Source organism: Herpailurus yagouaroundi, unplaced genomic scaffold (genome assembly GCF_014898765.1).
Source record: "Herpailurus yagouaroundi ecotype Mexico unplaced genomic scaffold, PumYag 210, whole genome shotgun sequence".
NCBI classification, from domain to species: Eukaryota; Metazoa; Chordata; class Mammalia; order Carnivora; family Felidae; genus Herpailurus; species Herpailurus yagouaroundi.
The window spans coordinates 6,195,538-6,211,447 of record NW_024412441.1 but is presented as its reverse complement, the minus strand read 5'-3'; the positions used below and the strand labels follow the sequence as shown (position 1 = coordinate 6,211,447).

The 15,910-nt window shown below is 45.7% G+C and overlaps 1 protein-coding gene across 6 annotated transcripts in view; it reads left to right on the top strand.

Annotated features, from left to right (window-relative positions):
• EML6 (EMAP like 6) overlaps positions 1-15,910 on the top strand; it is a 275,164-nt gene that overhangs the window by 245,408 nt on the left and 13,846 nt on the right. For 2 of the 6 annotated variants that reach the window (XM_040453716.1, XM_040453711.1), the window contains exons 28-34: positions 6,125-6,139; positions 7,464-7,472; positions 8,358-8,436; positions 10,865-10,994; positions 12,484-12,582; positions 13,215-13,235; positions 13,601-13,774. In XM_040453716.1, coding sequence (XP_040309650.1) covers positions 6,125-6,139; positions 7,464-7,472; positions 8,358-8,436; positions 10,865-10,994; positions 12,484-12,582; positions 13,215-13,235; positions 13,601-13,774 — 527 coding nt within the window. The remainder of the gene's footprint in view (positions 1-6,124; positions 6,140-7,463; positions 7,473-8,357; positions 8,437-10,864; positions 10,995-12,483; positions 12,583-13,214; positions 13,236-13,600; positions 13,775-15,910) is intronic. The other 4 variants (XM_040453712.1, XM_040453713.1, XM_040453714.1 and 1 more) reach the window with 4 other exon arrangements.

Below are 15,910 nucleotides of genomic sequence, written 5' to 3'. Positions count from 1 at the left end.
GAACGGGGAAGGGCCTAAAATCTATCTTCTCCTACTTTATCATATCCCTTCTGAATCCACTTGTATAGATTTATGAACTTAAGCAAAAAGAAGATCCTATAAAGAAAACCATACATTACGGGTTTATAAAGAAACATAAAGGAAATTTTATTTTTGTTTCATTGTTTTAGCCCCAAATCCTTGGATTCTTAATATTTTGATCCTTGTATCAAGATATTTAAAGTTCTGCTGGATTGTAAACTATGTGTATGGTGTCTTAGTTCCTTAAGGGTCAGCACTGTGCCTGTCATGGTTCTCACCATGTGCCTAACACAGTGCCTTGCTCATAGCACATAGTAAACAAATATTTTTTGAATGAGTAGATGAACGAATGAATTTACTTAGCCTGCTTCTCTTAATATATACATGAATTAATCTGTTCTCAAAATGCTCTACAAATCCCTTTTTGGTCAACAACCACATTTACCTTCATTTGGTTAGCACCGAAGGGTGATCTCATCTTTGTGGGGAATGGTGTGACCCATGTAGAATCTGGCCATGAGACTGCTCTTGGTTAAATAATTTTGTCTTTGTACCATCTGTCTGTTAGGAATTAAATGTCTGTTTGGTTTAAATCTAATAACCCAAGGCAAAAAGAACTGAAAAGTCTGTGTTATTGTAGCCATCCCACCTATTTTACATGCAAGGCCTTCTTTGTCAGCGGATTTACAGTGAAACAAAGATCATGCTCACAAGTGACGAAGTGTAAAAATATTGCAAAGATTTGATAGAGGTCCCTGAATTGGAAGAAACCACCATCTCTAGGTAATCCCAATTTTTCTTCTAACCTTTTATGCTATATTTAGGGAGAAAAACCTGCCCCCAGTTTTTAAGAGATGCTGTATGTAATCAGTCACTGCCCATTTCACGTCTGCCTGAAGCATGATGAGCTTGACAAATCAGGACAGTTCTCCCCTCCATGGAGAAATACACGACTAAACAGCCTGGCACTTCCCTTTCCTCGCTCCACTGGCTTCACAGAGGCCCTTTGTCATCATTGATCAGTGGCTGCTTTGTGAGCTCGGATTGTAAGGGCTGCTAAGAACTGACAATCTTGCTAACAGGTGCTTCTAAATTTACTCTAAAATTTACCATTTTGAGATCTGTCAAAACCACTACATCCTATCCTAAACTTGGTCTGATAAATGGGGAGGAACCTCTGATTCTACATTTCATTCCAATCTGTGATGATGGAGTGATCTTAACAAGCCCGAGTTCATACAGAGACCCGCCATTGCCTGTCTGTTGTGTGTAAACTAGGCTCAAACTTTCCTCCAGGACAGCAAGTGCAAGCATACAGGGCACACCATGACCTCGGCAAGGTGTGACCTCATTCACCCAGAGCTTTTCTCTCTAGGCAGAGTTTTTCTTTACTCTGCCCCTTAATTCTGTAGAGTTCTGCACTCACAGCTGCTCTGAGTAGGTAAAAGGTAGCAAGTTTCCTGTTCTCTAATAGGGTGGAAGGAAGTGAAGTTACAATATCTATTAAACCACCCACATGCTGAAATTAACCATTTCAAAGGCCTATTGTTTGGCTATGTAACTCTGCTGAAAGCCGAATAGTTGGTTTTTTAAAGGGAATTTAAAGCTACCTTCATAAATGACTTTCCTTATTCAAATCTCTTGATTTTACATATTGTTTGAAGCAAAATAATGACTTCCGTTTAACTGATAATTTTAGGGGTTAAACCTGCCATTCATGAAAGAGTAGTTTGTTCACTTTTTATCATAAAAAGAAAATGTGCCAGGGCTTGAAAATGCAGAGGTAAAGTGACTTTTTTGAAAGATTAATAGACCCAGGAAATCATATTCTTACAGTGTAATCAGTTGACTCAAACCCACTTGCTCCTGGGGATAAAGAATGCATCACACACAGGTGAGGGATTTTCTGATGAAAGGGAACTTCTCTTACAAGACAGTGGCAGGATTGGAAACAGTTTTTTTTATCAAGTCTCTGAACATCTCTCAGATCTCCATTTGGAGGGAGTGGGCGCTACCGGGCTGGTTACTCTCCCTTTTTCTACTGTTGTATGGTCATGAGGTGGTAACTGGGGAGGTGTTTGCAGAAGCAATTGTTGGGGTGCATGATTTGCCCCCCTTGAAACAGTGTCCCTGACTGTAAGGTTTGGAGTATCTGGGTGTTTTTGTGGGTGTGTGTAAAGCATATTGGCTCTCTCTTTAAGCAGCCCCACCCCAATCCTTTGAAGTTTCCATCATGCTCCATCTTCTCCCCCTCCCTGTCCCTGTCAGTTATCAACTTCCTGTCTGAGGAGTTCAGCTAATGGTCAACTTGGCTGAGCTGGCTCCTGCCAGCCATGGGTTACATCACCATCAGTAGCTCTCCTCTCCCTCAGTGACTTAAACTTCTCTCCTCTAGATTTCTCATCCCCGGTAATCCTAATCTTGATCCTCATTAAAGCATCCTATATGCCTTGATACCTCCATTTTTTCTCTGCCTGAATGCCACTTTTCCAGTCTTCTTGGCCCTTCATCCCTGTATTTCTCCTACAGCACATACTTCCATTCTTCTGACTAGAAGGTCACACTGGTGCAGATTGCCCTCACCAGACTCCATGTTGCCAGCTACACTGAGGTGCTCTCCACTGTTCCTTTGTTTTCTTTCTTGTCTTTGATTGGCTCCCTCTGCCAGCCACTCAGCAGTCAAACACAATTTTGCCCCTTCCTTACCTTTCCGCCCAACCCTACCCCTCCACTCTTGGTAGATGGCTTTTCTCCCCTACTTTATCAAGAAAACAGAAGCTATTGGGCATGAACTCCATCTTGGCACTTCTTTATCTCTCCTCCATCTTGTTTCCCATCTTCCAACCCATGTAAACCATTCACATCCTTTCCTCTCAGAGAGATGAAGTCCCTCCTCCTATTCAAGGTGGGTTCCTCAGCTGGTTGCTTGGACCTTAGCCTCCCAGCCATCGGTGCTCCCTGACCATTGCTCTCCTCTCCTATATCTCCTGTGCTGCTCCCTCAGGATTCATGTCCTCAGCCAAGAAATGCATTTCAGTCTTTGCCGTCCTTACCAAACTCTGTTCAGGAAATAAGTAAATCCTTTGATCCAAACATTTACACACATATTCCAACCCTTACCTTCCTTCTCCTTTCCCCTTCTCATCCAGGCTTTAACAAATCTCTCCTTCACTCTCTAGTCCATTCCATCTGTCTTCTGTCCCTGCCATTCTGCTGGCATGGTGACTTTCTGATTCCCAAATCTTCTCTTTGTCTTGTTAAAAAGGAAGAACTTGTTTCTTCTGGAGTAGCATTGTGCAATAGAAATACAATGCAAGCCACAGAGGTAATTTTTCTAGTAATCACATTTAAAACATTTAAAAAGTTAAAAGAGATGGTGAAGTTGATTTTAACAATGTGTTTTATTTACCCAATATGTTAAAAATATTATTTCGACATGTCATCGTGAAAATTATTGAGTCATTTTATATTTTTTAAAAATTATTTTTACTGGGTCTTCAAAATCTGGTATATATTTTACAGTTACAGCACACCTTAATTTGGACGAGCCACATGTAGCCAGTGGATACCATATTGGATAGTGAAGTTATATCTTTTTAGAAACCATCTTTCCTGGCCCTCGTCCTACCTCTTCCATCATTTCTTCTCAGTGTCCCTTGTCTGCCTCCTCTTCTAGCCATTCACATGTTGTTGGGCCTCAGGCTTGCAACTCTCTTCCTGATTAATCTCCTGTATTTCACCCATTGGCTGATGATTCTCTGAGTCCCACCTCTGACTTGCACTTCTAGTGAGTAAAGCCAGACCATAGACGTCTGAAGTTTGACATGGCACCATCTTACAACCTCACTCTTCTGCCAGGTGCCCAGGCAGAAAATTGATATACCACTTGCATTCTCTTCCTCCTTCAACCCCTAGATCTAATCAATTCAAGAGTTTTTGAAGTCTACTTCACCACTATTTCTTTAAATATTCACTTGTTTCCTTCTCTACAACCATTGCTTTAGTCAAGATCTTCATCACCCCTCCCTTGGATTATTAGAGTAGCCTCTTCAGTAGCCTGCCCACCTTACTCGTAGTTCCCTCCTTTCCATCCTTTATGACCTCAGTTTTTCACCCTCTCCCCCAATAAATTGATACTCATTTAAAATGTCCAAGTCTGGGACTGTATCCCCATTTTTTCAAAAGCGTGGGGAGATGAGACTGTGTTATAGGCTTCAGTCCAAAGCATTTTCAAGATGGCAGGCTTCCCTGAGGGCATCCCATAATTCTCCTGTCTGACTCTTTTCCTTCCACTCCACTTTACTACTGAGCAGCTCTACAGGAGGTTCTGGAAGACATAGGAATACATTTAACAGAATCCAGTTCCTTTTGTTTTGATAATAGAGATCTCCCATGGCTTTGTAGCATTTTCCTCAACATGGATTTATCCTAAAGCAATGATTCTTAATCTCTTTCTCTCTCTCTCAAATCATGTACATCTTTGAAAATTTGTTTAAAACAGATTTTTGTTTTAAAAAATCTGTTTAAAATCTGTTTAAAAAATCTGTTTAAACCAGATTCTTGTTTCCCCCAGAAAAATGCACAGGTGCAAACACAACTAGGCCTGAGTACCTGAAGCCCACCTGGGCTGATAGGTCTTGCTGGAAGACAATGTTGAAATAGTGCTCAGGTCATCTGCTGGCTCCCACCAAAAGGGATCAAAAGTTTAGTTTCCCAAGATACTTTGAAAACCCTTGGAGCATTTTATGGCCCATTTTGGAATCTGAAGAAAGCTATGTTTCGAACTCCGAGGACACTTTGAACATTGTCTGACTAACAACACTGAAAACAAATCTAAACTTGCATTTCTTGGCTAAATATAGCTGATTTTCTCCACACCAACACCCCTCTTTATAGAAGCTGTTTGCAACAACTTTGTTTCTTACTAGCTTTCTGAACCTCACTCTCCAGTTGGCTTTCGTGTTGTGCTCATCTGGGGTTGTGACTGATTTTCATTACATCTTCAGTCATTTCAGAAGCTTCCCTAAAAACCTTGCCTCCAAACCCTCTCCTGTGCATCTCAGGTAATCATGTGCTCTGCTCTACCCTTCATTCTGTCATCCCAGCACCCTGGGGAGGGGACAAAGAGGGGCAAACACTGGGCACTAGCTACCTCTGGTGGCCTCCGTGAGGTGCAAGCCCATGTTTTAAGACCCCACTCATCTTTAAGTGAGCCTAAGCTTTCTCTTAAGCAGCCCAGCTGCTGAACAACAGGATTGCAGCGTGGACTGACCTCCTCATGGTCCTTCCCTGCCCAAGAGTGTGCTGTTTCCACAGAGGACATGGGGACATGAGGTAGGGACTGTATCTATGGGTAGGGGTGCGTCTTTGGCAGCCTGCACCCCTGGCACTGGACAAGAACAGTGCTGCCTCGTTACTTAACACCAAGTCACGTGCTTGAGTCTGCAGGCCTCCCCTTGGCTTCTTGCCTCTACTCTCTTCCTTGGCAAACTGCTCTTGTGCTCTCTTGGAGCTCAAGCCAGTCCATAGTCCTCTCTCCTGATTATCCAATTTGTTTGCTCTCTTGCCAGATTCCCTTCTTAAGTTTCTTGCCCAGTGGAAACTCTATTTCTTCTTTGTTTCCCTGAGTGACTTCAAAGTTCCACTTGCCCCCAGAGGTCCCTTTGTGTCTCTGCCCCTCCCCCAACCGGGGCTCCCACCACCTTACCTATCAGGCTCTTAACCTTCCTGAGTTGCGGGGCCCCCCCCCCCCCCCGCCCCCCAGCGATAATCCTCGCTGCTCTCACTCCCTTCCTGGCTCTCCCGTCCTGAGTGCCAGCTGGGGCAACCAGCTATAAAGAGTTTATTGGACTGAAAAGTGAGTGAATGTTCTCACACACCCTGCTCTTTCCCACCTCAGCAAAGCTTTTCAGAGTCACATTTCCAATGGAATCTGAATCTGGAAGGATTTAGATCTGCTGAAAAATGCCAAACCTCCAGCATTTGGCTGCGTTTGAGAATTTTGGCAGTTCCTCCCACGTCTGATGTTACGAACACTGTTTACAGATGCCTGGAAAGAAGCCTTTAATGCTTGTATTGTGTTTTAACTTGCTTTCCTTTGGAGGCAGGGAATTGTCAAGTAAGTATTCACAGCACTCTGGAAAAGCCCAGGTGTTCGATGAGCATCCAGTACTAAGCGTTCATGCAGAATCCACAACCGCGAAGGGTCTATACTTAACAATCCGCTGAATTTGCCACCATGCAGGTTTCTTCCTTTTGCCCCTCTCATCTTCAGTTTTGAAGCAATACAGCCATAAACATATGCTTGTGAAATAAGAAAGAAACATTCTGAGATTGCTTTACTTTTCAGTTCTTAACTGAAAATCAAGGTGAAAAAAAGCATCGGATTGCCTTTATGTGTATATATATACAATCTCCTGTATATATAAATACGCAGTGTTTGTGCTTGTATGCATACCTCGTATACACTGTATAATATGTGACATATTATACAACCTGTGTGTACCCTGGGAACAAGCCCTGCGTTTAATCTCCAGTTCTGCCTTTGAACCACGCTGTAGCCCCAGTGTACTGCTCCCATCTCAGACCTCGGCTTGCTTTTGTCACACACTCAAACATTCTTAGGTGAAAGAAGAAACCCACGGATTTCATTTGAAAGTCCCACTAAAACAGAAGAAAGAGCAGATGTCCTGGGAAGTGATAATTAATGTGAAGGAAGTGTCTAATTGCGAGAACTGGCATGCCCCCAGCCTCCCGGTTTTGCTCAATTTGGCAGCGGTGACATCAGCCGGGGGTGTCGTTTTGCAGAGATGTGCTCACTCCCTATTCTTCAGTGCAGATAATAATACCATTTGGTCCAATTATCACTTATGATTACATAACATGTTTTGATTGAAGACTTTCTCAGAAAATAAAGGTAACTTGTTTTTCCCCAGCCTGAAAATGCAAGCCTTTCCAGCGGGCAAGCTGCCCTACCAAGAAACACTGGGAATTAGTAGGCTAAATTATGAGTCGAACTGGATTCGGAAACAAAGCATCCATTGTGCATAACTCCCAACGACATCCAGGAGGATGTTATTGTTTTTCTGACAACAAGTTTTCCCCCAGCACACTCTCAAATAAGCAGAGTCCCCAGGCGCATCCGCAAAGGCGCGGAGAGCGTGCGGGAAGCATTGACAAGGCTTCCTTTTTTCTCCCTATTCTGTAGGCGCTTTAGTGCAGAGTTTGCCCAGAGACGCCAGGGTATGAGCTTTCTGAATTTGTAGACTGGTGCACTCTTTCATTTCTGTTTTAGTTCTTTGCTGGCATGCTCGGGAAGCATGGTTTGTGCCACACAGGAATGTCTGTTCACTTGGATAATGCTTGTGCATGAATGAGGTGGTTGCTAATGCGGCTCTAAACTGTACTAAGTTTCTCACTTGGCTTTGTTTGCTGCTTACAAGGGGATCAAGGTAATCCTTTCTCTTTGCATAGCCCAAGAGCAATAACTAATGGATTTGCAACATGCAGCAGGACCTGCTACAGGTCTCCCTTACCCATTTCCTAAACTCCGAGAAGTCTGATTTAAGGGAGCCCCGTGTTACAAAACCTTGGCCTGCTCATGTAAGAGTAGAGAGCTTACCCGTTATAAAAACTCTTTCCTAAGTTTGGAGGCCCAGATCCAAGACTGAGAAGGGAAAGGCAAACTTTGGGATGATGATAGCAGTTTAATGTAGACCATAACCCTAAGGTATATGGCAGAGTGGGTGCTCTTTCTGTCTTTTATTCCCATACTTCCTACTTGCCCTTTTGTGTAGCATAAATGACCTGGGCACTCGGCCAGCCGAGCCTTTTCCCAAACCTGGCTTGTAAGGCCCACTTCACACCGCGGCATGATCTCTGACCACCTAATTCTGAACAACATAAGCATATCCCTGTGTGAAAAATGGCCAGTAGACTCGGGAAGCACAGCCCCTTCCTTCTCATTCTTAGGCTCCTCTTTAGTTTTAAAACCAGCCTCTCTGGCCCAGGTGTTCTTCCTGGCTCCCAGGAGGTAGAGGGACTGATCCCTGACTATGATGCGTTAGGTGTGTAAGGAAGCCCACCCCAACGCCGATAAATCCAGCCCCCATCACATGGGACCCTGAATGTCAGAATCTACTTTTTCTGGGGGAGCGAGGGAGGGAGCAGGACCAAACAAACCCAGGGGAAGGTCCTCGGAGTGGGGGACAAGAGAGAGGGGAGCCTGGCTCTGGCCTTAGCTGAGCACACTGGACAAGCAACTTGCTGCCTTTTGTTCAACACTGTGTTTTTGTTTTTGTTTTGTTTTGTTCTGTTTTTGTCACTCTCTGCTCCAGACCGCCTGTCAGCAGAGCAGCCCCCCAGCCTGAGAAACTCCAGAAGAACAACATCACCAAAAAAAAGAAACTGGTTGAGGTGAGAAAGTTAAGCTGTTTTGGTCTTCGTCTAAGATCAGTGTTCTAAGACCTGCCCAGTGGACACTACCATCTGCTTATGGCAAGATACCTTCAAGTAAACTTGGGTGCAGTTGATGGGTCTCTCTTGTCTCCTCTCCCTTCTACAGAGTGTTGTGTCCCCCATCCCAGAATCACGCCCGCCGGGTCATATTCCTTCAGCCCTGCCACCAGGTCCTGTCAGTCCTGACTTGCAAATGTCCCATGTCCTTCAAACCTGTCTCCTTTCCCCTAGACCAGTCCCACTCGGGGGCAGGGAAGACACAGGGAGAATGCAAGCTTGTTCTTTGTCTCTAACGTTGTCTGAGCACCCACCATGAGCCAGGTACTACGTATGTACTTTCCATGAAGTATTTCATATAATCTGTCAAACCCATGAGGAAGGTACTGTTATTTCCATTTTACAGATAAGGACAGTAGCTCAGAAAAGCTAAGCGACTAATTAGGTCCTGTGCCCAAGATCTCCAAGCCAGGAAGTGCAGAGAGATTTAAATTCAGTTGTTCATACTTGAGGATTGCAGCTTTGTGGACCTTCTCTTTTCTAAGAGAGGCCTCTTAACTGTTGTCTCTGCCTCCAGAGTCCCCTCCCTCTCTGACACATGTCTTGCTTCCCACAGAATTAGCTCTCTCAAATAGAATACTTCACACTTCACCTCAGCTTTAAGACCCAGGAGATTCCCACATTGCCTGTGGGATTCAAGTGCATGGTTTCAAAACCTGACCCAGGAGCCTCCTTTGCAGCCTCAGCACCTGTGATTTGCCACTGCATCTCAAATCTCCAGCCCCCAAGCCCTATACCTAATGTTTTCTGAAGCTGCCATGGGCTTTCAGGCCCCTGTGTTTTAGAAGTCTTCTCCTCTTCTATGCCCACACCCTGGTCTTTCCAAGCTTTTCTCTGGCATCTTCTCAGTGCAGTCTTCTTGATTCTCCTCATCCTGAACATTCCTACACTCCCTCACACACACCCCTCACCCACAGCCCTTGTTACACACACTACTGCCATTATTTCTTACTCATCTGTCTCTCCTACCACACTTTGAACTCACTAAAGACAGAAGAATCCATCTTAAAACTTTTTATTAGAAAAGGGGGACTAATTGGGGAATTTATCATGAAACAGAGCACAAGCCAGAAGACGCAGGATCCGGAAGGTGAAAAGCCATCATAAACCAAGATGGCACCACTCTCTGCCCACTGCGGTTGTCTGTCTGATGCATTCTTCTCTTTTTCTGCACACTTCCTGAACTATTTTGGTAGACAAATGGGTATGACCCAGCACTTGAGTTTATATCTCCTCACTTAGTTAAACAGCCCAGCCTACCAGTGTCCTCAATTCTTAATTCCTGGGAGAAACCATGTGACTGGCCCAGCTTGAGTCAGTTGTCCACTGGGATGAGGGGTCACATTTTACATAGACAGTTTCTGGGAAACACGTGGGGGTAGGGGAAGGCTGAGATGAAAGGAGGAGAAATGCTCTTCAGGCAAGGGCTATTTTACAAAGCAGAATTATAAAGGTAGGAAAGCTCATGATGTATGGGCTAAATAGACAATGCAGCTTCACCGAGGGTACAGAAGATGTGTGAGTAGAAGTAATTCTGCCAACTTAGGAGTTTGGGCTTTATCCCGAAGGCAGTGAAAGTCAATGAATGTTCTGGAGTAAGGAGGGGTTGTTGTATTTTAGGAGCTTTGGGGAAAAAAATCAGGGAACCTAGAATCAGGGACCCACGTCTTCTTAACCTTGTATCCCACTAACCAACACAGTGCCTGGCACAGAAGTGCTGGCAACAGGAAGTGTGCATCAAATCGCATTAATAGCTGATCCTGAGCTTAATCATGGAAGATAAGACAGGAAGAAGAAAAAGACTATAAACCCAGAACAGCATCTAGTTGTTGGGGGGGGAAATGCAAATTATGTTGAAACTCTGTAGGGTAAGCACCAAGCAACAGAATGAACATGGCATTTGCCTCAGTATCCGGCCCCTGCCAGGCCCAGTGGCATTTGCGGGAATCAGAGCAAACCTCCAGGCCGCCATTCAGCCCCCCTGAAGACTGCCTGCCAAGGGACAGACATACAACTTCTAGGTGACCTTTACAGGGCTTCTAATCAGTAGACCTTGACTCCCCTGCAGTGCCTGGAAACCTATCTAGCCTATTTAGAAAGTTCCCTGTAATTCTGTGTGTTGGCCTGTCCCCCTAGCTTTTCAGGGAACTAAAGAAAGGGCTGCGTTGTAGCCTCAGCTAGTCAAGAAGCAAAATGCTTTTTGTGGGGTATTGGCTGTCTAACCAGCCATGCGGTTCCCATGAGGTAAGTGGCTGCTCCCAGAGTGTGGGTTTGTGCCTCTGTGCTTACTTCCTCTGAGAGCTGCTTTTATCTGTGTGTGGGAACGTAGGAGCTGGCTCTCGACCACGTGTTTGGCTACAGGGGATTCGACTGTCGCAACAACCTGCATTACCTGAACGACGGTGCAGACATCATCTTCCACACCGCGGCGGCTGGCGTGCTCCAGAGCCTCTCCACGGGTAACTCAGCCCGAGAACCCCCCTCTGAGGACAGGACCCCACTTTAGTCCCTTTGTGTGTACTCCCCCACTCTGGAGATGCCCCCCAAACTGACGCATTCTTATCCTGATAGAGCCCTTTCACTCGATTCCAGACTGGTATCATTTGGTCCTAGAAAGTGTGGAGGCCTCATTCAAAGGTCACAGCCAGCCGTCTTTCTTTCGAACAACACCCTGCTGTCAGCCCTCTGAGGGAGGTGTCCCTGTTTCCCATCAGCTGCTCAGATGCTGGGAGGGATGGACAGAAGCCAGAAAGAGGGTGTAGGGAGTGGAGAAATTCCTTGTGGCAGGTTACCAAGAACAGAGCACAGGGGAGATTTTCTTGCTAATTTGTTAGGGGCGACCAATTTTTTAGTAGCTCAAATTTTCAAGTTTTGCTTGTTTTGAGTAGTTAACCAGATTTACCATAAGGATGAGAACACTTAAACTGTAAGCACCCCAAAGTGTCCCTTAACTGATAGGGTGAGTCACATGAAACAAATAGTTTGAAAAGAAACACTGCAAGGCAAAGGATGCTCAGCATGTAGAAATGAATTTGACACGTACCTTTGCCACCAGATTTAAATATGTTAACATCTTGCCTTATTTGCTTTATATCTTAAAACAGACCCCCTTTCTTTTTTTCAAATTTTTATGCTCCTTCCCAATTCCACACACTTATTTAATGCATACATTTTTAGACAGGGAAGTCACTGAGCACATAACGATCTCTTTTTGGGGAGGAGGACCTTGAAATTTTCTATACATTTTCACCTTTTTTTTTTTTTTTTTTTTTTTTTAGACATACTATCATTTTAGCAGCAATGTGCTGTTTCCTTGTCTATCAGTGCCATCACTTACCTCCTAGTAGTGTTGGCTACTTGGATGGGTTTACAGTGGCCACTTTGGAAGTCAGCAAACCCATTTTCCATAGTAGATAATAAATACTTCCTGTGATTTCTTCTATTTTCTGTGTTACATGTCGAGTTAGGGCATTTAGGGGGTGAATACATCACCTGTGCCATCCAGTAGGCTCCCAAGTGGATTGGCACTTTGAGAAATAACAATGGTTTAAAAGAGATACCCGAAGTATTTTCTTATTCCACAGACTTCCCTTTCAGATGAGTAAGTGGTGCCATTTTGTTCAGTTAAGTATTATCTCCATTATCACTTTGGACCCTGGAAGCCTTGCACTTGGACTGTGTTCTGGACCCACACAGGCTGCGGGAGGGATGGCAGGGGAGCTGGTGTGTGCTAGAGAATAGATACCAGCTCTTCCACCAGGCCTGGAAGAGAATGTGTAAATGTAAAAAAATGATCTCCCATCTCCCCAAGGATGATTCTAAAATTGCGAGCTTGTGGCCTTGATCTCTCACTTTGACAAGGCATTTCCAGACCCTATGTAATCCTTCAAGGTTGTCCTGAGAGGTCTCGAAGACTCCCCTGCTCACCATCCCGTGTCTTCCCCCTAGGGAGCCAAAGCTTCTACCTGGAGCACACAGATGACATCCTTTGCCTCACGGTGAACCAGCACCCCAAGTACAGGAACGTGGTGGCCACCAGCCAGATAGGTAGGAGGGTCGTGCCCTAGCTGAGCTTTTTCCCCGCTGAGCAGGGACATTGACTTAATAGCAAATGTCTGGAAAGGGGGTTGGTGGGTTGTGGACATCTACCCATTCTGGACATTGCTGTTCTTTTTTGAGCACTCAGTATATCTGTGTCATCTCAGTTGAAATAGCCAGTGATTGTTGATTCTTAGGGATCATAAAGTCAGACCAGAGCCCGATAATCCAAATAAATGGATGCCCCTATCCCTGTGGACTTGTGGAGAATAATTTTTCACCGGCCAGGTGTCAGTTAAAGAGCCCTGTGTCCGAAGCCCGGTGATTGTCCTCGGCAAGGGTAGCTTGTCTGTGTGCCCAGCTCTTCTGCACCCTAGCAAACTGCCAATGACAAATGTGAACTGATTGACACTTCACATTTGTGAAAAGTTGTGTGTGTTTTTTTTGAACTTTGTCGTTTCAAAGGCAGTTTTTTATGAACATACCCTTCTGCTTGTTTTCATTGAACCCATGTCCATTTTTAAATTTAATTTGGAACTTCCTGATGCTGGTGTTAAGTGCTTCACTATCAGAAACATGACTTATTTTAGCTATTGTTTTCCCTTGACGCTTTCCTCATTGCCATTGCCCACCCAATGCAGTTGATATTACGGAGACCCAAGGTAAGGCTGTTCCATCCGTGAGTAGTTTGAATCTTCACAGCAAAATCGTGTCACTGTATCGTGTTTGCTGCTTGTATCTGGCCAAACTGCAGATACAAATCACTGATCTCACCAGTTGCCTCTGTGTAAACTCCTCCACAAGTGTGTGTGTGTGGACATAAACGCTCTTAGGCCTCTGGCTCTAAAAGCACAACAGATGTTTCTCATTGCTTCACCTCCGGCCAGGTCAGGCTATAGGTCTCTTAGGCCCAGTAACTGTAACACCCCCAAGTATTTGTCTTAAAAAGTCTTCCGGGTGAACGTAAGCTTTGCCTTGGCCCCGCCATTCTTCAGCCTTAGTTGTGTGTCATGCCTCCCACATTCAGGAACAACACCCTCAATCCACATCTGGGATGCCATGACCAAACACACGCTCTCTATGCTGCGGTGCTTCCACTCGAAGGGGGTGAATTACATCAACTTCAGCGCCACTGGGAAGCTCCTTGTATCGGTGGGAGTGGACCCTGAGCACACCATCACTGTCTGGCGTTGGCAGGAAGGTAAAAGGAGCCGGGCTGTCTGTCCATCTGGGAGGCTTGCTTGTGTTGCGTGCTGGGCTCAGACTAGATGGGCCTCACCCCGAAAACCATCAAGGGCGCTGCTGCTGGGTCAGCCGAAATCAGCCATCTCCGGTTCCTGGAGAAGCTGCCTATCAGGTCCCTGGACTCCATGGCCAGGGGAGTGCTGGTCTAGCTAGTGCAGGGTCTGTGCACTCTGGAAAAGTGCCCCAGTGCAGGCAGCCTTCCTCCTCACAAAGAAGACCTCAGCCTCCCCCTTTTCCGTCTTAATTCCCTTTCTACCCAAGTTTCCTTGTCCTTGGTATTCCTTCTGTGACCTCCAGATCCTGCCACAGCCTTATCACCCTGGTTCCCTTATTCCAGGAACTGGGACAAGATCTTACCACCGTAGTCTCAAAAACACTTTATATTTCGCTTTTGTGAAATGGGGATTCACCTTATAATCAAGGTTTACGTTTCCCGTAACAGGATTTCTCTCTTGCCTTCGCCCAACACACACACACACACACACACACACACACACACACACACACACACACAGGCTGCTGCTAAATTTATGTTCATGTTAGAATCAAAGATGTGTAATCTTTCAAGTGTATTCTCAGGTTGGCAGAACAGATCCAATTAGTTAGGACGTTAATGAGGTCTGTCTCCGGCAGGGCAGCCTGTATCTAGGGCACTCAGAGCCAGGCGCGCACAGAGGTGGCTCTTCTCCAATTCAGGGCTTCTAGAGACCATTATCTCAGCACCTCCCCATGGAGGGAGCTGTAAAGAGATGGCAGCTAAGTTCCAATCCCTCCTGAGCCCCCATGTGAGAAAAAGAGGTTGGGGACCTGCAGACTTTTATAATGAGATTCCTTTATCATATTCGGTCCCTTTCTCATTTTCTTGTTCATCAGTGCATTGTGTCCAGAGGGCCCCACAATCTATGTTTTGGGGATGCAGCTTCATTTCTTGTCCTGTCGAGTTGGCCTGAAATAGACTCAGCCCCGGATGAGACACTGAGTGTCTTAAACAACAGACTCATAGCCTCATGGTGTTGAAAGGACTGGAGAAGTCTTCCCGCCTGGTCCCGACCGTCCCATGGGGCAGTTCCTACAAGTGCATTCCTGACAGGCTGACTCCCCTCCTCCACCAAACACTTGCAGGGCTGTGGCCTGCATCACTTCCCAAGGCAGCCACCCCCTGCTGGAAATGTCTCATAAAGCCCTTCCTTATAAGAGAGCCTAACTTGCTTCCTTATGCCTTTCTTGTACTGCACTAACTCCGCTTCTGCAGGGGCCAAGACCAGATCTGTGCCTAGTTCCTCGGAAGAGGGTTAATCCTGTTGGGCCCTGTGCACAGGCTAGTCTTTCCAGGCTCACTGTCCTCACTTCTGCCATCTGCTCCTCTGGGCAGTTCCTGCTCTGGACCTGCCCCAGCACAGACCCCGTCTCACCCTGGGCCCCTTTTGACCGCTGCAGGGCAGACTGGTGGAGCCAGGACTTTTAAACCAGCTTCTAAACATGGTCAACAGATGCCTTCTCTTTGGTAACTTTCTCCCCTTGTCTTTGCTGGAATCGGCCCGTGGCTGACTGCAGAAGGGTTCTGAGCCATTGATATCTAATGGTATGTCACCAACCACCACCTCTCCTGAGATGGTTGTGTGAGGGCCTCCCTTAGCTTCAAGTTCTGCTTATAAATGAGACAGTTTTGAGAGAGGTTTATATGCGTGTTACTCTTCTTTTGTTAAAGGACTGTTTTGTCGAACTCCAGGTATGTATGTGTGTGTGTAGTTCACAAAGTTGAGTAAGAAATGAGCTTATTATGTATAAAATGAATGTTGTCAGGTCCTAGATACTTGTATGAAACTTGTTCTGAGCAACGTGGAAGCCAACGTAAGGCAGGATACAGGCCTCTCCACGGTTAGAAGTGTCCATAGATTAAGACCAGGAAAAAACAAACACTTGCTTAGAAGAAAGTGCAGGGGCGCCTGGGTGGCTCAGTTGGTTAAGCGTCAGGCTTTAGCTCAGGTCATGATCTCAGGGTTCGTGACTTGGAGCCCCGCCTTGGGCTCTGTGCTGATGGCTCAGAGCCTGGAGCCTGCTTCGGATTCTGTGTCTCCCTCTCTCTCTGCCC